At 33.8% G+C, this 25,057-nt stretch overlaps 2 protein-coding genes across 6 annotated transcripts in view; one reads left to right on the top strand and one right to left on the bottom strand.

Moving 5' to 3' along the window:
• LOC124374853 (AT-rich interactive domain-containing protein 5B-like) overlaps positions 1 to 25,057 on the top strand; it is an 81,257-nt gene that overhangs the window by 33,741 nt on the left and 22,459 nt on the right. For all 5 annotated transcript variants that reach the window (XM_046832995.1, XM_046833008.1, XM_046833001.1 and 2 more), the window contains exons 2-3: positions 16,665 to 16,863; positions 21,856 to 22,092. In XM_046832995.1, coding sequence (XP_046688951.1) covers positions 16,665 to 16,863; positions 21,856 to 22,092 — 436 coding nt within the window. The remainder of the gene's footprint in view (positions 1 to 16,664; positions 16,864 to 21,855; positions 22,093 to 25,057) is intronic.
• LOC124374881 lies at positions 22,257 to 24,930 on the bottom strand. Its single transcript, XM_046833028.1, has 2 exons — positions 24,747 to 24,930; positions 22,257 to 23,565 (listed from the first exon to the last, which is right to left on the bottom strand). The coding sequence occupies exon 2, from the start codon at positions 23,563 to 23,565 to the stop codon at positions 22,552 to 22,554; it is 1,014 nt and encodes a 337-aa protein (XP_046688984.1). The 5' UTR covers positions 24,747 to 24,930; the 3' UTR covers positions 22,257 to 22,551.

The following is a 25,057-nucleotide window of genomic DNA, read 5'->3' on the forward strand; positions in this document are numbered from 1 at the left end:
GCGTCAGTCGGCACAGGAGGTTTATGTAGACCATGAGGGCAATAATTGCAATAGCCCGTGTTTCTATGCGAAATCTAACTTAAATCACGTGTTTTTAAATTTCATCCCCGACAAATACATCAAAGCTAATAAATATTCAGTTTAGCTTACAGCGAGAAAACATTAAACCACCTAGGTTTTGGCTATGTTGAACAACCCTCCCTACAAGCTATATTTTACTATTTGTAATTAACATTTATGCGTTAGTACGTACACCAGTACGATTGTTCTTACTGTGTTGAAGCAGCTATTCAGGGAACATGTTCCATGAAAGTGATAAACACATGGCAGCACGATGTCATCAACTGAACATCCGCTCATCCGAGTCATCCGCTAACAATGTAAACCTCCCAACACAAGATACGAGTGTGAGTTATAAATACACGGTTGAATCGTGACGTAAATAAACTGTGTATCGTAGATCATTCCTCTACTTAGCCAGTCCGTACTGAGGAATTCAATCAGAGCCAAAATCAGTTGCAAATAGATTACTGCAATATTAGTTTTTTACGGTCGTTTGATCTGTTAGCAAGATGAGAGCTTATTTTTTATCCGTGTTTAGAGATAAATAGAGTGCGTGATAATGCAGTGTGCACTAGTTATATTATATAACAATCTAGTGATGTTTTTCTGTGTGCTCGTGTGTGTTAGTCATGTAAAAACTACTGAATCGATTGTACTTAAATTTTACATGGGCCTTCTTAGTGTACCTGGTTAACATATTATAAGCTATTCTTATTTCAAAAATCCCTTCGCGCTACTCCTCACTGGTCTGTAGTGATGGGAAAGTCCCATCTTAGTCTATAAATTTGTACTACAGCAAACACAGTATTATTTTAAAGAGCCTGTGTATGTAATTAACTGTTCTGTGTAAATATTGTTTGTGACAGCTCAACCATGTCAGATAATTTAATGACTAATTTTAGTTTGTTCTATTTATAGTCTTGAAAGCATAGAGTAAGTTTGATAGTAACAACGCTTATTATTTCAACCTTTTCTGCAACCGCTGTTGAGCACAGACTTTAAAAAATGACAAGATAAGAAAATTCAAAGTTTTAGTAAAAATAAACTTTTAACAAATATTTGTCAATTTGTTTATTTTAGCAAATATTAAGTATCCCGTGCGTGGTTAGTAACTTTTTACTATAATGGACCAATCAAACACGAAGTTACTATCTAACATTTACTATAAATTTAAAAGACTGTTTCCAAAACCCATTGTCTTTTGACAAAAGTTGGCTTCCCAGACCTATATAGTCTGTATATATACACTGAGGTGCAAAAAAAAGTGGGACGCAATGTTTCTTAAATGCCTTTAGCTTAAATCAACTTGTTGGGCATGAATCGTGTTTACGTAAATAAATATAGTGTATGAGTTCCAGTTCTAAGTGAAAACCGCTAATTGCCCTATAAAAAATTGACAAACCTGTTCATTAGTCTCATTCTGCATGTCTGTTATTGTAATAATGTACTTGTCTATTCTTATCAAGCCAAATCTTGACCTTTGTACATCACTGTTGGCCACCATATCCTCATTCCTGTTTCTGATTGTAACTTACAGTTGTAGTTGTTAAGTTGCAGTTCAATTTTTACTTTTAAAATGCCTCTTTCACCAGTGAATGCGGCTAGAGTGGTGGCATTAGTTGAAAATGGCAATAGCGTGCGTCAGGTGGCTGAGATAACAGGATTTTCACGTTCAAGCATAAATAGAGCTGTTATTCGATTCAGGTTAACTGGTAGTTATGGTAGAAAGCCCGGATCGGGTCGTAGCCGAGCAACTAGTGCTAGGGATGATCGGTTTATTGTTTCATTTAGTCTACGAAATCGGTTTTCAACTGCTGTTGAACTGGCAAATGAACTTCGGAGGGTTCGGAAAGTGAATATTAGCAGATGGACTGTAAGAAGAAGGTTGCAGGAAAGACAATTAAATGCTTGTCGGCCTGCCACTGGCCCCCTGATGGTCGGCAAAGGGTGTGGAGAAGGCGAGGTGAGCGATATGCGCAATGTAACATATCACTCAGGGACAGTTTCAATGGTGGCTCTATCATGGTGTGGGGCGGAATATCAAGGGAAGCTCGAACGGACTTAGTTGTTTTTGATAGAGGAACTTTAAATGGTCAGAGGTATGTCGAAGAGGTTCTAGCAGAACATGTTACAGTTTATGCAGGATTTGTTGCGCCAGATTTTGTTTTCATGCATGACAATGCTCGACCCCATACCGCTAGAGTGGTGCAAGACTACCTTCAGGATGTGCAAATTAGTACGATGGAGTGGCCAGCACGTAGCCCAGATCTAAATCCAATAGAAAATATCTGGGACCAGATTGGGAGAGCAATTAGAAGTCAACGTGGCGAGCTGCTAACTTTGGATCAACTTCGACAGGCTGTACTGGCAGAATGGAACAATATTGGTCAACAGAACATACAGAACGTGATTGTCAGCATGCCTAGGCGGCTGGAAGCTGTCATCAGATCTCGGGAAGGAAATACGAGGTACTGAACTTTCTGAAATGGAAAACATAAAACCCACCAAGTGTTTTAAAAGAACTCCTTGAAAAGTACACTATTACTCAATTGTGTGGATTTTTGTTGGGTATGAAAACATTATTTTTCTTTTTTTTAATTAAAAAATAATACATTTTAAGTAGGTAACTGATTTGATTTTTTGTGTTTTAGGTTATTTCTTGAGATTAATATTGTGTTCAAGTTGATTTAAACTAAGAAAATAAAAAAGATATTAAACGAAAATAGAGTGTCCCACTTTTTTGCACCTCAGTGTATTTATACAACTGGTCAGGGAAATAAGGCTAAATCAACTACGGCACAATAAATACAAAGTCCTGAGTAAATTACAATGGCCATAAAAATGTACGCTTTTTCACATTTTTATTAATCGTGGCAACAAGACAAATTCAAAAACGGCGTCGGAAATACAATTCACTCAAACCAGAAGTTGCTCATACAAGTGCAAAGCCTACTTGTGTGCGATGCGCAGGTAAACTGCTAGTATTAAATAACTGTACGATCTATAATATGAAAAGTGTCTATACCGTAAACAGTTATCTCATACGAAGTGTATACCATTAACTACTATTACTTTTGTTTTTATTAATTAAACAGATCTGGAAAGCTTTTGATATAATTTTCACATTAAAGTTTGACTTATGTAATTAATCACACAGATTCTCCGAACTTTTTTGAAAATGACCTAAAAAGTGGACAAATTGGGACATTGTAGTGTTTGTGATGAAGTCTCCGCCAGCAGATTGTTGATGTAAACATGGCGGTACAGTCGCGGCCACGACACACAGTCCCCGAGTACAGTCCATTCACGTGACCTCACAGCTGTTGTGTATGATGTTTTCTGCCACGGTAGTAGTTCAGTACACTTGTTCTCTCGCGCCTAAAAGTGATATTGGCCTGCGGCCACATCACCCCCCGCCCGCTCGGGCACTATTTGTGGTCGTAACAGGAAGGAAGTGGACCTGCATTGTTACAAGTGGACATTAACTGTTATTCAGTGCAATAACGTTGACAATAATTACTATCTGACAACTGTTTTGCACTTTTGATATTGTGCTATATACTATACGATACTTTCGCACTAAACATTGTCATAAATATGACAACATACGTTACCCGTTCAGGGAGTAACGAAGCAACAGCTTCGCTCACGCATGCACGCTTTATAACGTCATCCTGAATAAACTGGTTTCGTTTCTTTATCTGCGAAACTAACTCGATTTTAAGAACCAAAAGTTATTAATAGCCATGAAATAAATGTATAAAATACATTTTATTACAATATAGCTTATCATTTACTATTTAACTTCATGTTAATTTATATTCTATAAAATGATTTCCGCTTATGATTCGAAAACTGATTTGAATCTTATCCCACACGAAATAATTACCCCATTTTACATATAATAAATATCAATTAATTTTAAACATTTTCAATGATATGTTGTAAATTCTTCCGTGTTTCGACAATAAAATGGCACGTAGATCAATATCAAAATCAATACTAAGCCTAATTATTTTAATAAACTATTAAATGTTCATGAATTGGAGCCGGATAGTTTTAGAAGTGTTTTGCAGATCAAATCTCCAGTTAATTATGAAGGGCTTGCCAGTTCCTGTGCCTCATGAACAAAGGCTGAGTAATCTGCCAGCCGCCTTCCTTGGGTACAAATGAGTACAACATACTATTACCAGGGCTTATATATTGCAAATGTATAGTTCACGTGTAACAATTATTAAGTATTTATTATTAATTTACATTTCTTTAAATATTTAAAACCTCAATATCCTTGAATTTGACACATAAACCAGTTGCAATATTATAAACTTCCAACTTCCAAATGCTCACATTTAGTGTAGTGGGTTGTTAGGACTAACTCTACAGTAAAGTGGGTGCAGGTAAGTCCTCGTGGATATCTGACACTATCTCGGCCGTGGATAAACACACGAGAGAGATAAGCCGCAGGCGCACATACTCGGCGTTATCTGCCACAGGAAGGGAACACGACTGTTATCAGTGGACGTTTAAATCACACAATTAATCCATCGTCTGTCTGTCTTCCCTCTTGTCATCGGCGATTTGTACACTCATGTGACGCAATCTACTACTACTATTCTATCAATCTATCAGTCGATGTGACTAAGTATTATATAATGGTTATGTTGTAATCCACCAGTCATTCTATCCTTTACAACTTCGGCTTTATGTACTATTTCACTTGTTACACTCGTGTTATTCTATTCAGTTTGATGTATGCACTTGTAATATTATACTGTTCTTATTGTTAAATATTAAAAATAATATCTCAGAGACCTAATAGACAACAAGAGGACTAAGTGTCTTTTGCAATCTGTGTTTTAGATAATAAATCAACCACGTGGATACACAAAACACGACATAAACGTAAATAAATCCAAAATAAATTTCGCAATTCTAAGTAACGCACGATAATGGCGTTACCATATTGATTTTGGCAAACAACCCAAAATAAGAGATTTTTTTAAATTTTAATGAATAGTTACTAAGTATCAATAATAAATATAATAATAAATAAATAAAAATTCCTTTATTTTCAAGCGTTTCTCAGGTACACTGATTTACAGAACAACTCAAGTCAATACTAGTTCAATTAAGATATAAATAGATTACAAGTGACATGCTTACTTACTAATGAGCATTTTTCTTAATCTACGTTTGAAAGTATCTACTGATATGTTTTCTTTAAGGCTATGCGGGAGGTCATTATACAATTTTGGACCAAAAAATTAAAAACTTTTCCTCCCATACTCTTTTGATTCTTTTGGAAAGTGCAGCGCTCCACCAAGGCGACTCTCCCTCTGAGACACCTCCGCCCGAAATGAGAGCATTTCACTTAGGTATCGCGGTTCATTGAGGGAAAGAATTTTGTGGACCATACAGCTGCTGAACATCTTGCACATTTCCTCCATCGGCAACATTTTGATTTCTTCTCTGAAAGAGGATACGTGATCAAAGCGTCTAAGGTTGAAAATGAACCTCACGGCAGAGTTCTGAAGTCTCTGAATTCGATCCCGATCCTCCCTCAATAAACTGTTACCGTAGGCAGGATAGCAAAAGTAAAATACTGATAGGATCAGTGAATTAACTAGATGTATCTTAGCAGATCCTGGGAAAATGCTTCTAAATCTGTACAGACCCTTTAATCTACCCTGTGCTCGCTGAATAGTGTAAGTGACATGGTCTGAAAACGAAAGTTTACTGTCCAACACAAGCCCCAAAGTTTTTGCTTTTTCGCAAACCCCAAGGCTTGTATCGAACAGAACAAGCGCCCTCCCATTCACATTCATAGTCTGTACTAGTTCTGCTGGTGCGGTGTGGAGAACTGTGCACTTACTCACATTCAATTCCAGACCATTGGCAAAGGACCATCTGATAACTCCCTCAAGATCAGAATTTATCCTATCAATGGCGGATTCCATGAGGCTTGGCTCATATGAAATATGCAGCTGTGAATCGTCAGCGTACAAGTGAGCAGTGCAACTTTAAAGACAATTCGGGAAATCAGCCGTGTACAAATTGTACAAAATTGATCCTAGACAACTACCTTGAGGTACACCTCTTGTTTTCAACAGTTGTGTTGAAGATTCGTCCCCCAGTTTGGTGATCTGGTGCCGGCAACTCAGGTAAGACCGGATCCATTGAACCACGTCTTCGTCAAAGCCGAAATAACTCAGTTTTGCAGATAACATTTCATAATGTATAAAATAGATATATATATCGTATGGGGGACAAAGGCAGCTATCCATAAATAAATAAATTAAAAATTACAATTATTAAAAAGTACGTAAGAACAAAGTTCTTAAATCATAAATTAAAAATAATATTAAAATCTCCCGTCACAAAGCTAAATCCAAATTACTGAGCCAGTTTAGAGACCCATCCTCTAAACCACTCAGACCAGCCAGACCACCAGAAAACAATCGCAAAGGGCAGTCGTTTACAATGTGCTCAATTGTCTGAGAGTTTGCGCCACAATCACACGTCTGGTCGTCAGTAATACCCCACTTGAATTTCCAGTGATTGCTTCTCCCAACCCCAGTTCGAAAAACGATTCAATAAAACCCATTCCTTTCGAGGAATTTCCAAGCCACCCGCTGCTTTCGTAGGATCGGATATCAAGAACTTGTTCCGTCCATCGAATGATTCCCAGGATGACGCATGATGTATAAAATAATCCAGCATTATGAGAGAGCTATATTTTCCTTTGTCCTTTGCATCTATTAAGTCGCATATTAAATTTGTCAGGGCTGTGCATTGTAATATACTACTATACACTTTAAATAAATGGTTAAACTTAATTTGTATTCTGATAATTATAGCTAGAAATAATAAATAACTCAGTATGATACAAATGTGAACTTTAATGATGATAAATTAATTGACATACAAGTTTGAATTTTGAAACAAGATGGAGGATACAATAATGGTAAATTTTTAAATACAATTCTTAAATTTTAGGGCAGGGTGGTCGTGCTGGCTTAATGAAATAGAAATATTAGGTATTGTTTTTAATAAAAGATATTGTAACTCGAAAAATAATTTTGTTAAATTTTAATTATATTAATTTTGAATTGTTAGCCAAATCTAATGTTCCTGGGTTTTATGTTCTTCCAATGGATCACTGTTAAACTTAAAAAGGAATTTTCTCACCCAATGTCTGTCTTCTGCTTCTCTGTACTTCAGTGATGATATGAATTTAATAAATTAACCTTTCCTTTGAATCAAATACTGCTTAAATATTATAAAATGTAACCAGTTTCTTTATTTAAAATATTAATCTTGCTTCACTTCTTCTGTATCCCTCTCTCCTCTAAACTTTTAAACTCTGCTGTCTTCACTCTTCAACAATCATCCTTGCACACTGTATCACTGATTTTAGTTCACTTTATAACTTTTTATATTTAATAATAATAATAATGTAATAAGGTGAATTTTGATTAATTTTGATATATTTAATTTTGTATTTATTATTGTTTGTATTAAAATTTGAGACAATTTATAAATTATTGTTCCTTAATTATTTAATTATTATTACTAATAAATTTCTAAATTAAATTAAATATTGAAATGAATGTGAGATGGGTGTATGAATGAGTCATTACAGCATGTACTGTGATTTTTCCTAAAACCTAATTGTAGTTTTGGTAAGATATCTGTTGAGTCAACGTGGGACATTATTTGCCTAATTACGATCTTTTCTAGTACCTTAGACATGGCTGGTAGTATAGAAATAGGTCTCAATTGCTCTACTGTCACAGGCTTAGTAACTTTTGGTAGTGGTCTTAGTTTCCAATTTTCAGGAAACACTCCAGATTGAAGAGACATGTTTACAAGACGTGTAACGGCCTCTTTGGCATAAAAACTAACAGAGCATATCATGTCTATAGACATATTGTCATTGCCAACTGCCTTAGATTTAATTTAATTCATCACTGATATCACGTCATCTGAACTGACAGGTGTAAACGTAAATTTTGGTAGCGTTTCGTTTAATCTGCTTTGCTTGAACATGTTCATTACATCACAATCAATTTCTTGTTTGGATCCCATTTCGGCAAAAACATTATTTATATCTTCAGCCTTCAAGTGAGATGCGATGTTTTCTTGGTGATCTTCATTTGAAACAGCGTTGGTTTCTTTCTAAACAGACCAGAATTCTTTGGGATTTCTTGATGAACTAAGTTTGTCTTTGAAAAACTCTCTCTGTGCTTTTCACATCAGCCCGTTTAGTCTATTTCTAATCAATCTATAGTTTTCCCCAATCACCTTGCTTCCTTGAAGTCCAGTATATTTTGTGACAGTCTTTTTTCAATTTACTCAGTTGTTTGATTTCATCATTCAGCCATTTGATTTTTTTCCTGGTAACTTTCTTGCATACTACTGGTGCTTGTTCATCATAAATTACTGTAATATTTTCACTGATAACTCAATTTCATTAACATCTTGAAGCTGGTTAACAGAGTTCCAATCAATGTTGGCCATTTGGTCAATTGCACGCTGTCCATCGAATTTCGAAAAATCTCTGTAAGTAATGAACTTAGCTTTGTTTCTTCTTTTGCTACATGCCAATACAATATATCAATCTATGGTCGGTAATGTTCATAAATCTGTGGTCTCTAATGTTTGCCGCATCGATTACCCCATTTTTCTCAACCTCGGCCGACTTGTCAACTATGATGTGGTCCAGAAGTGTAGCCGAGTGTCTCGTTACCCTTGTTGGTTCTTTTATGTCATAATGTCAGTATTTGTTATACATGAGATACAACAAGTTTTGGCTTGTCTTGAGCTTTCTTATATGTTATCAGAACCTTTTGGTATTATCTTCAGCGTAAAGTGTTTTAAGTAAAAATGGGAGGTTAATATGTATTTTTATGTTTACATAAAGTAAATTTTACTCATTAAAAAGGTAAAGGATGCATCTTCAATTTGATTCAAGAACTTTGTAAAGCACTTCCTTTTTACATTTGACAATAAAACATTGTAAAAGTGCTAAATAGAATTATTAATTGTAATCACTTTGCGATTAAATATAATAGTAATCGAAAATGAGACTTTTGTCGAAATTCCACATGAGTATTTAAATAATTCTTTCAAGTGAGGTACTTCACAACAGTTTACGACTAAAACCAACTTAAACTGGACAAGCCCACTTCAGTGAAGTACATTCAATCTTGGTTTCATGAGTCAAGTGGGTGATGGCAGATCCGGATAAATCCTCAGGAACATGTGCGGTTTGCTAGCAGTGCCAGATAAATCCTCAGGAACATGTACGGTTTGTTAGCAGCGCCAGATAAATACTCAGGAACACGTGTGGTTTGCTACAGTGCCAGATACATCCTCAGGAACATGTGCGGTTTGCTAGCAGTGCCAGATAAATCCTCAGGAACATGTACGGTTTGCTAGCAGCGCCAGATAAATACTCAGGAACATGTGCGGTTTGCTAGCAGTGCCAGATAAATCCTCAGGAACATGTACGGTTTGCTAGCAGTGCCAGATAAATCCTCAGGAACATGTACGGTTTGCTAGCAGCGCCAGATAAATACTCAGGAACATGTGCGGTTTGCTAGCAGTGCCAGATACATCCTCAGGAACATGTGCGGTTTGCTAGCAGTGCCAGATAAATCCTCAGGAACATGTACGGTTTGCTAGCAGCGCCAGATAAATATTCAGCAACGTGAGGTTGACCGACAGCGCCGAAATACCAGCCAGCACTCGCCACATATTTCTGGTAGATTATATCATATTTCATATAATTTTGTTGTTTGTACTACAGAATTTAAGAGAAAGAAGTAAGGTAAATCGTCTACAGGCTATTGCGCAACTCTAAAACATATTGCGCAGTTTAAGTATTTACTTACAGACTTCTACACGCAGTTTTCTCTTAGTCAGCCACTGCTCGTGAGATTAAAGTAAATTATTGCGAGGTTTTGTATGCGAAAGCTAATTAATTAAGTACACAAACATCATTATGTTGGTGTGCTTGATCTGGTTGTTTAATAATAGAATGGTATTTCCAGTGAAGACCCGTCCATGTCTGCTGCCGTATTTGAGTTTGTTGATTAAAATGCAAATCAGGTTTGTGTTATTAGTTGGTGATGGTAATGGTGGTAGCGGTGGGGGGAGGGGAGGTGGCAGGTGAAAGGTTTGCGCGTGCCCCTGCCTCCCCCCCCTCAACACTGTAATTACAAGCTTTCCACTATCTGTCACTGGCTCTATCTGTTGTCACTGTAGGCTGACTAAATTGCTCGCTTTGGAGTTAGCACACTGTATGCTACAGAGTAAGCAAGAGTTCTTGAGTTTGAATCCCCGTTAACCATGCACGATAAGTTCAATTTCATAAGGAAATGCTTAATGATCTCTTATCGTAGCGATAGAAAATTAATAATTTATTTAATCTTATCATGTTTGACTCGAATTGGGAATAGCACTCTGCACGTCTGTTTGAATGCGGTCATTCGTTTTACACAACAAAATCGTAATCGATTGAACAAAATTTTAATCCGGTGTAATTTGTGTTCTTCATTTCTTTTATAGTTTAGGCTGCTCACAGTCAATAGAAAGGTTCTAAAATATAAAGATATGCCAATGAAGAATTGGCTGTTGTAAATATAAATGCATTTAAAATATTTATTAATTGTAGTATCCAATAATAAAAGAGTCGCACACACTTTGGCGCACATGTATGAACTGGTTTTCGCTTGCGACTAAGTTAGAGCTGTTGGGTTTAAAAGGTAAAAGGTAAAGAATGTCTTCGAAGTTAGGATCAAGAAGCCCTCCTCTCTGGACCAACGGCTTGTCACCACCACCAATGTGTCGAGTGGGTTACTTGCAAGGACAGTATGGCTCAGCGGTCGGGTTCGATCTCTATACAAATGATCGATAACTGAAAATCTGCAGTTGCACACCAGCCCCTTGTGCGACAAGTACTGAAACGATACAGTTTCTGTTTATTAAGTAAATCTGTAGCCGAACATACATAAAGTCCATTTATTTTTATGTACAACGGCTCTACATAATAGTTATCAGCGTTTGAACTACTGTATTTGCCAAATAACCTTTATATCCGTGTTTATTTTGTTAATATGGTCTGTACGATACCGACATTAGCTGTTCTCTCCTTTTACATTTGCTTGTAGCTGTGTGACATAGATCATATTCCTATAAACTGTTCTGAGATATGTTTGTGTGCTGTATAACTTAGCTACGTTACTTGCATCATGGCTAAATGTACAGCAAAAGTATATGCCAGGTTTCTACGGAAAGCATACTCGCTGCTTACAAGTTTTAAATTACTTTATTATTTATGGTGGTATTTATGTAGCTACAGACCTATCACACGTGACAGTGGTGGTAGATTATGTATGCACGCTCTTCTAATGTAATGGGCAATGATGCTTTTTTATATGATACAAAATGTGTTCCGTCAATTTGGAAAATAGAATTATGGGCTATGTTGTTTAGACTTGGCATCTTGAGAAGGATCCATTTACCATATATTTTTCTAAATTCTCTGCTACAACGGTAATTTTGGATAGGGTTATTTGGTCCCCAGGTCAATATTATTTATGGTCAATATTATTATATATTATTACGTATAGGCTACTAAGAGGTTGATAAACTTGTACTTCGATCCAGTGTTTTAAAAGAACGTGGCAGATAACTAATATGATAAGTAATAACTCCTAAAACACTGGAAGGATACAATATTATGTATTGTTCTAGAAGGACTTGCCGAAAGATGGCAACTAGAGGGGAGGAGATTAAAGATCAAAGAAGACAAATTCAAGAACTACTCCAGCTCCTCATTATCTTCCGAGTGGTTCAATCTTCCCAGTCCAAACTCTGTAACATTGATAGTCACCCATTGTTAGTAAACAGTAACCACTGTATAGCACTTCCTTTTGTAAATAATATATCTTATCTCTGTACCGAGAATATTAAAAAAACCTTAGAGCGTTGTACCAAATCAAAACCTGCATTTGAAATTTTTTAGAGTTGGAAATTCTCTACATAATTATGTAAACAAATTTTCAAATTTGCGAAGGTTTCTACGTTTGGATGTGTTTTGTTTTGTTTTGTTTCTATTTGAATTCTTAAACAGTTTAGGGTTTCAAAATTGTCATTTTCTTCAAAGTTTTTTTTTACGGTTAGACTATGAATTAAAATTGAAGATTCTATATCAAATACGAAAAAAATTTGTCTAATAACAAGCAAAAAAACTTGAAAATTGTTATGACGTATAGAAATAATAAAATTGTGTAAATTGTTACAATTTACTAGAATTTATATATAAAAATGACAAATAACAATAATTATTATTTCAGCGTAATAACGATGACAATTAAGTTAGATCAAAGTAAATTTACTGATAATCTTTATTTTATAATATATATATATATATATATATATATATATATATATATATATATATATATATTTCTTGTGTTCGTGTGTATGTGACTGAACTCCTCCTAAACGACTTTACCGATTTTAATGAAATTTTGTGTGTGTTTTCAATGAAATTCGAGAATGGTTTAGATTCACAATTTGGTCCACTGGAACATTTTTTTAAATTAATTTTTATTTTTAAACTGTTGTTGGTTTTGGAGTGTTTTATATTGGATCCGGCAGACTGCGCTACGTAACGTAATACAAAGTGAACTGATACTTAACAGCTGTTAATACTTCCAGCTGTAGTTTATCAAAGAGGTAAAAAGCATTTGTTTACATTTAAAATTTAAGAAAATATTGTATTATTGTAAACTGCTTGATCAGTAGTGTGATCCAGATTGCATAGACGAAGATATTGGCTAATTTTAAATTTAGATATCATCAATGGTTAATAAACTACCTAATGCAATGGCAATACTATTAAACGCTGTTATAAAAACCACCTCATTGTACAAAGCCATGAATATTAGATTAGATAATTAGATAATCGAATTTGGTTAGATCGAAGATAAATTAAAAAATCCGAAAGAAGACACTTTATGATCGAAATTGGTTTTCGTCGATACAATTTTCTTGATCGGACCACAAGGCTAACTCCACAATAATACTGGAAATATCTTAGACAGGAAATTAATTTCAACAGGCCGAATTCCATTCTTTATAACCAGATTAGTTTATAACCACATTAACAAAAACCACGAAAGATAGAGGCAGGAAATATGGTACATATCTTCATAATACGTTCAAGAGGCTTACGAAGGAACGACTATCAATTATCTCAGGTATGTTTAGAATATGATAGAAAAAGAGTACGTGAATATAGTGTACTGTTTTTCAAAGAGAAATTGTGTGCGAAGCCACGGGCAACTGCTACTTGAGTTATAAATAGCACAAGAGTAGCTACGATAATTTATCTCGGTTATTTGGTTGACAAAATGTTATTCAGTTTCATTTCGAATTTCCATGGAATTGTTGCATTAGTATCAACACAAGCATTCTGTAATTAAGATGTAATGATATTGAAGAAACAAACAAACAACAAAGGCATAACTTCTCCAATGGTAGTGCAATGGCAGCGAAAGATAGCACAGACCGGAAATGACAATGATTGTGTCCGGAAGTGCCGGTTTGACTCACGCAGTATTGTAATCGTAATCATCAGATGTGATGGGGTGATGCAGATGTTCTCTTGACCTTCTTAGTCACGTGAGAATACAACCGTGCCCAAGGTCAAACCTGTGAGCAGCGAGAGCGCGCCCACTCCCCCCTCCTCAACCTCGTTACCCCTTCCCCTGCCTCAATAATAGACTATCTTGCAACACCGATTGAAATAAATTATATTTTTCATGTTTTCACAATACTTTTTACAATGTGAGAACGCCAACTGTTTAGTTTAGATAGATCCAAAGTACTATCTAAAATCATTTACTCTCCTAATATTCCTATATTATTGTTTTACTCCATTAGCAAGCGTTTAAGCGTTTTACTTTATTGATCTAACCATTTCAGAAACACTGAGTTACGACATTTGTTCATCATGGGTCAAGTTCAGCTCGTTATCTGACAGTTCTGTAAAAAAACGAAGGTTGTTAAGTTTTTATCTTTGTGCTTGTACATTTAAATTTGCTGGCAAAGGATTTGTAACATTATTATATAGCGTAATTAATTACATAATGAGAAAAATAACAATTCCTTACAGATGTTTACTTGTAGATGACATAAGAAGATTAATTTTTTATTGAGGTTTGTCGGAAACAATGTGTTCTGTACTTATGTATGTAGGAGAATTGTTAGGTTACATAAGAGGTAGTTCAGTAATTATAGAGAACACTTGGTAAAGTATATCGACATGCTGCTAGCACCCGCTGTGTTGGCCCCGCCTCCTGACAGAGCATGCGCACTACAACTTTCCAGCTTAGTTTTATTTGCCTAATCCCGTCCCCCTCTTAAATTAATAGCACTGCATTAAATACATTTGATTTACTTTTTCGCCACAGAATTGACCTCGGCGGCGTGTCAGTTTATCTGCCCAGGTTTTATTTTTGTTGAAATTTGTGTTAGTTACATACATTGTATGCGAAAGTTATCGCCAGCCTCTCTTCGGCTAGAATAGCAGCTGTCAGAGACGATTAATTAATCTTGAACTCCCTCCCCCCATTCCCTGACACCACACCGCCCGCATAAACTGAACAATAGATATTCTCGTTACTGTAATTGAAATTGAACGGTAGAGACGACCGTTGGTATTTTACTCTACATATAAATAAGTCAATAATTTATTATTTGTTAAAACAGTCAACCGCAGTAAGCATTTTTAGACTTCCGTCCTCTCTAATATGTACAGCAAGTGATAAACGATTTTAATTAATTTATAATACTTGATTATATTAGAAACTCTTCTAGTCTAGGAGTTGTGACATAATTTGTTGATACACACAACCCAGTATTTTTAGTAAAATTGAAAAAGTTTTCTCGTAAAAGAAATCGATCGTACATCACGCTGGTTTTGTTTAAAGTTGGTATGAGAGGGTAGCGAAAGGGTTAAAAGTGTCTAATGGAAAATTTATTTACAAATCATATTTTTTAGTTTGACACACCTAAAACTAAACCGCTAGATGTATCCCCGTAATAGTTACCATACTAGAATTAACGTCAGCAAAGGATTATCTTGAGCTAACAATTGATTTTGATTGTGTCAGGATAAAAGAATATGATTTGTGAAAAATGTATAATTTGCTAAATATGTCTTTTTTCCGGCCCCCATTCTTATTCCCCTCCCACCCAAACAAGCGTTATTGACCATACCCTTTTCTAAAGAAATTCCTTTATCAAACTTATTAAATACAGGGTGTGTCCTTTTATACTCTGGAAATTGATTCTCCCAAGAGTCATCATCAACAATCCTTGTTTTAAATGTGATAACCAAGCAGTTAAGCCTGTTTTTAAACTAGACTATTTTGTGTGGTTAATATTAATTTTTAAAACCTTATCATATTTTCTTAAGTGTCATCACATGATATTTTAAGTTACAAATAGTTAAAAAAATATAATAGGCATATAATTTCACAGATATTATTTATGATAAAATATTTTGTATGCCTAATATGTAAATAAGTGTTCAAATTAATATTTCTTTATAATCTGCCAATAAAATATTTATTTTTAAAAATCATTATCTTATAAGATTTAATTTTTATAACTGAATTTGATAGACTCAGTTATTGTTAAAAGTATGTTTACAAAAAAATAGAATTATGTAATAAATTGAAATTGGGAAATTCCTTATGTCCTTAAATCGAAAAAGGATGACAGATAATACTTAACTAAAATTCAATAACGCAAATCAATTAATTCTCTCTGTTATTAATTACTCAAGAATTGGCTCGGCTTTTTAGAGCTAAGCGGATACAAATGTTGATCAAATAGAATAATATATTAACTAGAGTTTGAGCTGAGAACTCTTGAATTGCCCATATGAGAAAACTCACACTCAATATATTGAGAACCAGCTCAATTTTCTATTGCTAAAAAATTCTCACCAATGAAATTTTCAATTACGTCACTCATACAGCAAATATAGCTTAAAAATAAATAAAGAACAACATAAGTTATAGAAACAAATGAAAAAGAAACGAACTATCAGAGGTAATGGTTGTGCAAATTGTGATGTCTGTAATGAAAACCAAACCACCAAGAAAAGTAAACAGAATAAAGGGTATAATCATCCACAAACAAAACATAAGTTAACACAATTGAATATAGAGTTGAAATAAAATAACATTAACAGTAATAAGATTTATTAATTTAAAACAAACTCTCCAATAATATTTTTATTTTTTTAAGGCCTTTCGTACTCATGTGGGTTATGTGGGTCCGAAGATGTTCTCATTGAGTACAAAAGGCCTCACAAAAATAAAAACTTATATTATTGGAGTTTGTTTTAAATTAATATATAATTTCCAATAAGAAAAGAGCTTCAAGAATGTAGTAATAAGATTGTTTAAATGTGATGTAATCATCGTGAGGACTGTCTGCTGTATACAAACCGTTCCGCCAAGCTGATGCCGAGACGTAGCCTGCTCTCTGACAATGTATACGATGTTATGTTTAAGCATGAAGTTCTGGCCATTACTGAGAAGGTGGTGCTGCGGGTGGAAGACCTGCTCACATGGATCACAGAAGCAGCGGACTGGTCGTGGGGACTGTCTGCAGTATACGACCGTTCCGCCAAGCTGATGCCGAGACCTAGCCTGCTCTCTGACAATTCAGTCATTGACCTGGCCGAAGTCGACAAGGAGAAGGATCAATTGGGTGAGTAATAAATTAGTGTTTATTTTATAAGATATATTACAAGTATCGCTAACTCCATCATATATATATATATATATATATATATATATATACATTAAATTGTATAAATGGCAATAGCCTTATTTAATTTCAATAAACATTGAATCACAAAAAGTACTTGCTCCGCCAGGAGTCGAACCCGGATCTCTCACTTGCCGGGTGAATGTGCTAGCATTACACCACAGAGCGCTTACTTTTTCCGATTCAGTTATTTTGTATTTGGCCATATCTGTCACATATGCATTTAAATAAGCAAACTAACATATGCTAGTACTTTTTGTAATGCAATCTTTATTGAAATTAAATAAGGTTATTGCCATTTATACAATGTAATGTAAATAAAAGTCTTTTGACAGGTATTTGGTCTTCCGATCATATGTTTATAAACATATAAAGGTCATCTTTAGAAAACCGCCAAATCTTAAAAATATGCTAGTCCAAACCAATCTTAAACACAAAAATCGAGAGAAAATTTTTAACGGTTGTAAACCCTGTCAAAAACCACGTTGTGGTACGTGCAAAATTATGTCCTCTAGTCAAAATTTTAGTAGTAACATAACGAATAAAACGTATCCAATTAAAGGAACAATTGATTGTAATTCAAGTAATATAATATATCAGCTAAATTGTAATTTTTGTAATAAACAATATATTGGCCAAACCTCTAACCCTCTTCGTATAAGAATGACAGGTCACCGTTACAGTATTGTTCATGGAGATGACAAGCCCCTCGCTGTACATTCCAGAGAACATAATCAGGACAAAATTGAAAATTGTTACAAATTAAAAGGCATCAACAATGTTCCATTGAATGCCAACGAAAATATAAATAGGTTTAATTTGAGAAGGAGCGAAACTGCTCATCAACTTGTTTTAAAGTCAAAATTTCCTTTAGGTTTGAACATTCGTTAATTTCAAAAATTTTTTACTCTTTGGTATTTGTGATGAAACATCAGCTGTGAGGTATTTTTCCCCTGTTTATTATTCTATTTCAGTTCATTTTCTTGTTTGTATTTAGTTAGTTTCATTATTTAATTTTGTAAATATTTATACACATTTGTTATCTGAAGAAGTATGCTGACATACGAAAATTCATAAACAGAGTTTACCAATATTTGGTTTTTTATTTCTACATGAAGAGAATACATATTGATATATATATATATATATATATATATATATATATATATATATATATATACTGCTATACTTTGAGTATAATATTAATAGCAAGAGGAAGAACTACGACCACACAACTTTCTAGCTTAAGAATTGATTAAGATTAGCAGGTCTACAAAGTAACCTTATTTGATGTCATGCTGTTCTTTTAATTTGACAGGAATGACAAAGCTACGTTTTAATGCTAAACTGTTCAACCTGAATTTTAATTTTGAACAAAATATAACTTAAACCATAAGAGTCCATGCAGAACCCTGGTTTCCTTTAAAATTTTCATTTAAGCCTAATTTATAAATATCCTCAGAGAACCTTCTTGTGATTTAACATATGTTTATTCAAATAATTCATTATTTGCACAAAATATCATATCTTTTGAGTAATAAAAACATTTTTTTAATGTTTCTGGTGAAATTTGTGTAGTGAAAGTGACAAAACCAACCCATAATTTCTACAACAATAAATTATATGGAATCAACTAAATGTATACCTTCCCAACATGAGTTTACCTGTATGAGAAAACTTTAGTTGTCTATTTTTATATTTATCAATAGAGCATTTATAGACGGTTTTTTTTTGTACAAATTTCAATTATGTTTCTCCTCCATACAATTTTTCAAAATTACCTTTGGATATTGAGACAGCATTATTGCTGATTTATTTTGGTTTAATTCTAAATCCTTAAGAGATTGACATTTGCTTCAGAATGATTACTTTCAATGAGGCCTAATTGTGTTGATCCTCAGGTACACAAGGATTGTATACATACATATTTCTTTAGACCAAGAATTGTACTTCTACAAGAACTAGCACATATCTGTGGCTTCACCTTTAATTTCTATGTAACATTCTGTAAATTTGATTGAATAGCTCTCACGATTTCAGTTATACTTGGAGCTACTTTAGATCAATGTAAAGGAACTCCAAAGTTGAAGTTCAATAGCTATCTCAGTTAAAGCATTTATGATATGATATAATAGGGTCCTATGATATTTTAAAAATGGAATTAATCATATACCATGCATGAGTTATTTACATTGTTTTACTGTTCATGATTAAGATGACCTAATGTTAAGCAAAATTGCAAGTAATTTTTATTTCAGGTTTTGCATTTCTAGCTCAAATCAATGATTTTTCTAATGCAAAATTATTGGAATTTGCTATTTTACCCGAGAAGTTGTTTACCCGAGAAACAATATATAGACCCATTTATAAAATTTTGTAATGAGGTTGTATTCAAAACAGTGGAATTTCTTAAATTGTATGAATATAAATATTATTATAGAGAATTAAAGACTAAAATCAGCATCAATAATACTAACACATTTCATTACTTACATTATGACAGTGGTCATCCATATGTAAAGATGATACATGGCACATTAAAGTACATGTTCCTGCTCCCAATCCATGTTTGCTATATCTTACTATTTCCTTGATCTGGTCTAGGAATTGTCAGTATTTATATACCTAAACAGTATGTGGTACCTCATCAGTGAGAAATGAATGTGATTCTCCTTAAGGATTTTGTCATAAAAATAGTATTGAGTGTCTTGTGTATTGCTTTGTGATTCCACTTGCTATAATCACGGACTCACTGTGCTTACTTGTTTCCTCAAATTGTAGTCTACAGAGCGAATAGTTTGTTGTCATGCTAATGCCCAGTCTCTCTTGTTTTATTCCTTCAGCTACTGTATGTATATATGCTGTCCCACAATGTCTAAGGAAACCAAATTCAATACCTTACATGTACACATTCACAATTTTGTTCATTAAGTAAAATCCAGAATAAATTAATATGTTTCCCTTGTTGCCACGGTATTGAAATAAGAATTGTTGTTATTACTTTCTCTCTGTAAATATAAACAAATTGAAACTAGTGTTTAAATTAATTAAACCTTTAGTCGTGCTGTCATAAAACAATGTTTGCACTGTACAGTCAATTACATTAACTTAATGGCATTTTTAACTGGTTTAGATACCAGTGTGGCATACCCCAGAGATTTTCTTAATAAGAATAGACCTATTCATCCCATGAAGCCTATGAATGTCCTTGTAAAATTATAGTACAATCGGTTAAATAGTTTATATGTGAAAACAAAACAAACAAACAAGGGCACTTACACATTTATAATATTATTAGGATGAAAGCTTCACTATGAGTGGAAGCAAACAAAAAAATGCACTTAAACATGTATAATATTATTAGGATGAAAGATTCACTATGAGTGGAAGCAAACAAACAAAGGCACTTACACATTTATAATATTATTAGGATGAAAGCTTCACTATGAGTGGAAGCAAACAAACAAAGGCACTTAAACATGTATAATATTATTAGGATGAAAGCTTCACTAGAGATTGGAACTGCTGCAAAAACCATCATTTGAGGGCTGTGGACCAGAGGGTCAAGGTAAGAACCATTCAAGGTCTCTCGGTCCAGCTTATCAGGCAGCAGGCCATGACCAACACAATCACAAGCTTTGCTGAGGTAACATGGAAGTGATGCTACTCAACTTGTGTGGAAACCATATTATGTTTCTGATAAGATGTTGTTTACTTACAAAATGTCACTACTCAAACAACTTTTCAAATATACCTTTCAAAAAGCAGTAGATCTAGATGGTATTACTGTATAAAATGACAACTTTAAAAGTTTTTTTAATAGATTTAATTTCCTACTTCAAAAGACCTACCAAATTAGCAAAAATGTTAAGTTAATAAGTGTAATGATGCCTTAAAGTACACCTGTTAAAGTCTACCCACTAGATTTGTTTTAAAAGTATGAAATAATTTAAAGTACTTCTTGTGCAGTAGTGGGACAAATGAACATTGTGTAAAGAATATATTCATTTTTCAATTCCAATGTTATCATAAAAACCCAATTTGTAAAGATTTGTCATTAATAAATACATATTTTATTTGTGACTTCATTTGTCATAAATTTAATGTTATCAAACATGTTTGATTAACTTTTTCTCGGAACTAACATTTGCTAAATCTTTATTTGTAAAATATAAATGCAATTACTACTTCATTATGTTATAAATTCACTGGCTATCTAGAATTGGCATTTGGGTGGCAGCCAACCAACTAACTGACTACCAAATATTATAATTAAATACATTTTTCAATTATTATTACAATTTGGATAGTTATGATCCCATTACTTTTCCCAATGATCCCATTATGATCTCAATTGTCTTTTTTGTGTTGGTTAATCATAACGTATTTGATTTAAGTAGATTTGAATGTTACCAGGAATTTTTCATCCAGTTTTTATAAATTTCAACATCAATTTTATGTAATACGAGTCATGCAATTAATGCTTTCAAATTTATTGAAGTTATGAAATTATTAAGACAGTACTGAAAAGAATCTATATTGTTCTGAAAGGAATCTTCTTAACAGACACACTACTGAAATTATTCTTCTTAATGGGCACACTATTTGAATACGAGTTCATACCTTAAAGTGTATTACCTACACAAAAGTAAAACTTAATAATTATAATCAATATTTACAATAAGAAGATAAATTCACCTTCCTTTCATGTATACATAAGTAATCATCTTAGGTCAATGATATTAGCAGAACCGCTCAGAAGACTAGAAGTAAACTACAAGACCAACTGAATGCATTTAGATTTAGACTTGTAGTCGCGGATCTCGTTTAAGTAAAGTAGTGGAAAACAGAATGCAGGATCCCCCTTTAAATATAAAATTCTTATATGAGAAAGAGACATAATGGTACCTTTCAGTCTAAATTATGTTGCAGGAGAGTCACACTGGGATACAAAGAGCGGAGTAGTGGTGTTGAGTTTTCCACGATACTGCCGCTACCGGGGTATACTCAAGCGGTTGGAGGGTGTCCACAACAAATGGCTGAGGACAGCACTTGTTACAGCCCTTGGGGGCTTCACGGTTCCTTGTCGCAACACCAGGGTGCTCTATTGCAAGGAGACCTTTGACTATCCAGACATTGAGGGCCATGAGCTACTCTGCAACCATTTGGGTGAGTTGATATAGTGGGAACTGGCAGAGGGAAAATATGAGAATTTAACTATGCCAGTAAAGCATTTATTATTTTTGTATTTTATTTATTCAATATAATTGGATTGAATGATCAGGTTGGGATGTGTACTGGAATTTATTAATAGTTACCAAGGAAAGACATAATGTTTTGTTAATTCATTTTTTAAGTTGTTTATTATACATGACACTCTTTGATTTTATTGTTTACAAAACATCAGTTTCACCATATGAGACTGTGAAGATGTACAGATGATATGACTTTACCACAATCTTTAATAATAAAGCACTTCTCCAACCAGGTATTCATAGGTTGTTTGAGGAAAGTATGTCTACCAGAATACTTGTACTCTCGTCCACAACGATATAATATCCAATTTCGAATCATTCTTAGACCAGAAAACATTTCTTACAATATTCTCATTGCTGTGGGATCCGAGTACTACATTTTATCTTCAGGATTTGTGTCCAAGAGACTTTTAATCATATTAATTTTTTTCTTATGCTGCTTGGATTTCAAAATAAGTAACTGGTCTTGTTTTACCGATGTTGCAATACGAATTACATCCTTGTAGAACAGAATAGTTTTCTGAATAAATTTGAGTTGATTCTCAATATCGTATTTCTTGATAGTGGGTGTCACTTTCTTTCGGCAACACATGTCCAAATACAGATCATAGCATCCGTCTTGTAGTGTCTGAGACTCCACCATCGCAGCAGCCATCTTACCCTTGATCCGCTCTAAAGTGTGTTCCCAGTGCATCAGATGTTCCTTGGCTTGTTTCCGACGGACTTGTAACATCACTAGTGAGTTATCCAGTTTCTTCATAATGGTAGATTTTTCCTCGACTATCCTCTGCAACTCCCTTTTCAGCTCTGTAGCCTCATCTAGTTCTTTTCTCAACAGTTCACTGCATTCTGCCCGACAATTCTCCAGAGCCTCGTAACGGTTCAAGATGTCTTGGTCACTGTTAAATTCTGGGTCCAGTTGGGCTACTTTCTCCAAGAAATATGTAAACTTTTCAGAATACTGATTGACAAACGATGCCATTTTGATTCTCGTCTTATTGCTGAGAAAGGCGTCTCTTCTGACATCTTCTATTGCGTAAAGCAGTGCGTGTTGATGAGAGTTATTCTCTTTTATTTTCTCATGGAATCTGTATAGTGCCCCTTTAGCTTCCTTTATGCCCTTATGGGACTTGATGAAGAGTTGACGCAGGACACGTTTGCGGGCATGTAACTCTTCCCAATCCATGAATTTGTAAATGGCTGCTCTCTGCTCATCAATATTCTTTACAATGAATTCTCTCTGGGCCTCCCTGTACTGCTGACTGGCATGGAACAATTTTATTGTGATGTTGTTTGGTAGAGCACCCAGTTCCTCTCTCAACCCTCCATAGTAGTCTGCGGGCAGCTGGCTTGTTCTCTCATATATTGATTCTCTGTTTACTGACATCTGTTAAATAAATCAAATTAATATGTTATGTATGTATCAGGATCTAATTTTTACATTGTTGAGTCATATCAGAGCAAACACACTATGTTTGTTAGAAAAATTACTCTTTATTAGCATCAAATATCAGGTTGGAAAAACTTTCTTTTTTTGCTGCTTTACTGTGTCATATTGTTACATAATATTAAATTTTAAAAATCATAGTTTTCTTAACTAAATTTGTAGTGAAGCTTTTTATAATCATTTTAAGGTTTATTTTGATAAGTACTACATTTTAATATATGTTTTTGCTTCAGTTTAGTGCTTTTTTATTGTTTTATCTTAAAATGGGAACAACTAGATAAATATTTTGAAACAAGACACGATTGCCCTGATCACAGGGCCTTTACGTTACCATTTCTAAAAAACATTTAACTTCATTTTCTAGTGCAAACATAAAGCTGATATTAAAAAGTCTTAGTCAAAAAATAGTGGGTAGTATATACTTACAAGGGTATATATGTGTTGAATGTAAAGTAACACAACAAAGTAACATTTAATTTAAGAACCTTCTCTTAATCTGTCTCAAAAGTTCTCATCTAAAAACTTTAAAATATGAGCAAAATTTATTGTTATCAGGACATGATTTAAAATTAATATCTACAATCAACCAAGCAAATATTTACAATGGACTTATGACATGACATAATAATTTAATAAACATTAATAATTGTAATAAATCGGCTATAAAGGGTTAAATAATTCAATTTATTTCAACAACACGAAATTATTAATCATTTGTATGTATTATCTACCTCATTGCACAGTTCAGGCTGTAACTTCATTTAACTTATAAGATATCACAAATTCAAACTAATTAATTTGAAATTTTGTTTTATGGAAAAAATATTTTGAGGCCTGGGTTTCCCAAATATTTTAGAATGACAAATTACAAGTTTTGGCTATAACAGATAGTTTTTATTAGCGGTTGGTGAATAATTAAGGGAATTAGAAGAAAATAAATAAAAGTATAATCTTGTGGTCTATGAACATGTCATAAGATATAGGTTGTGAGGTCAGTGTTAATTCAGATACAATTTAAACATGGTTATATTTAGACTAGGTTAATAACACAGATAATACTGCAACCAATACAGTATGTGCTGTTACATTTTTTTATATATCTTAGATATTTTTGTACTTACTCTCAATTTGTACAATACTGCACAGTCTATTCGTTCTTAAAATTTTCAGTTATAGTAATAATACTCTCAGAATTAAGTTAATACTTCTTTAAAATAATACATTAGAATGAATATCATAAATATTTTACTAATTTCATATTTGTTTATTATTTGATCATATGACATTTGTTGCATCTCTACTAGCTGTAAGAAATTGGTTCACAATAGTTTCAAAATAATGTGAATTAGTCATAAATCAGCAGTTCTGCCATCAAGCCTAACATATTTATAACAAACAGTCATCAATCATACAAAGTTTTATAAACAAGTAA

This window comes from Homalodisca vitripennis, chromosome 1 (assembly GCF_021130785.1).
Source record: "Homalodisca vitripennis isolate AUS2020 chromosome 1, UT_GWSS_2.1, whole genome shotgun sequence".
NCBI lineage: Eukaryota > Metazoa > Arthropoda > Insecta > Hemiptera > Cicadellidae > Homalodisca > Homalodisca vitripennis.

Excerpts from the sequence above, each read along its gene's own strand:
- LOC124374881 (XM_046833028.1), bottom strand. The coding sequence starts at position 23,565 with ATGTCAGTAAACAGAGAATCAATATATGAGAGAACAAGCCAGCTGCCC.